This window comes from Chaetura pelagica, unplaced genomic scaffold (assembly GCF_000747805.2).
Source record: "Chaetura pelagica isolate M959 unplaced genomic scaffold, ChaPel_1.0 scaffold2279, whole genome shotgun sequence".
Lineage (NCBI taxonomy): Eukaryota > Metazoa > Chordata > Aves > Apodiformes > Apodidae > Chaetura > Chaetura pelagica.
In genome coordinates, this window is record NW_009954691.1 from 346 (window position 1) to 772 (window position 427).

Consider the following 427-nt stretch of genomic DNA (forward strand, 5'->3'; position numbering starts at 1 on the left):
GGTCCAAGGGGAGGAGGGTCCAGGGAGAGTTGGGGGGTCCAAGGGGAGGAGGGTCCAGGGAGAGTTGGGGGGTCCAAGGGGAGGAGGGTCCAGGGAGAGTTGGGGGGTCCAAGGGGAGGAGGGTCCAGGGAGAGTTGGGGTGTCCAAGGGGAGTAGGTTCCATGGAGATGATCCCAGGGAGAGTTGGGGTGTCCCAAGTGTCCCTGGCCATGGTGGGGCTGGATCTGGATGTTCCTGGGAGGTTCCTCCATCCCAGGATCCCGTGGGATCTGGTTCCTCTCCCTGCAGATCATCCGCACCTTCCGCATCGAGACCCGGAAGGCGTCGAAGGCCGTGGCCAGGAGGAAGGTGGGGGGATCCCCTGGGAGTGGGAGGATCTCCTGGGAATGGGGGGATCTAGTGGGAATGGGGGGCTCCCGTGGGAATG

At 64.6% G+C, this 427-nt stretch overlaps 1 protein-coding gene across 1 annotated transcript in view; it reads left to right on the forward strand.

The window, feature by feature from the left end:
• Positions 1 to 256: 256 nt before the first annotated feature.
• The window catches only part of LOC104395869 (eukaryotic translation initiation factor 3 subunit G), a gene marked incomplete at its 5' end in the record, with an annotated part of 2,562 nt that continues 2,391 nt past the window's right edge, over positions 257 to 427 (forward strand). The window contains one exon of the mRNA XM_010005615.1: positions 257 to 348. Coding sequence (XP_010003917.1) covers positions 257 to 348 — 92 coding nt within the window. The remainder of the gene's footprint in view (positions 349 to 427) is intronic.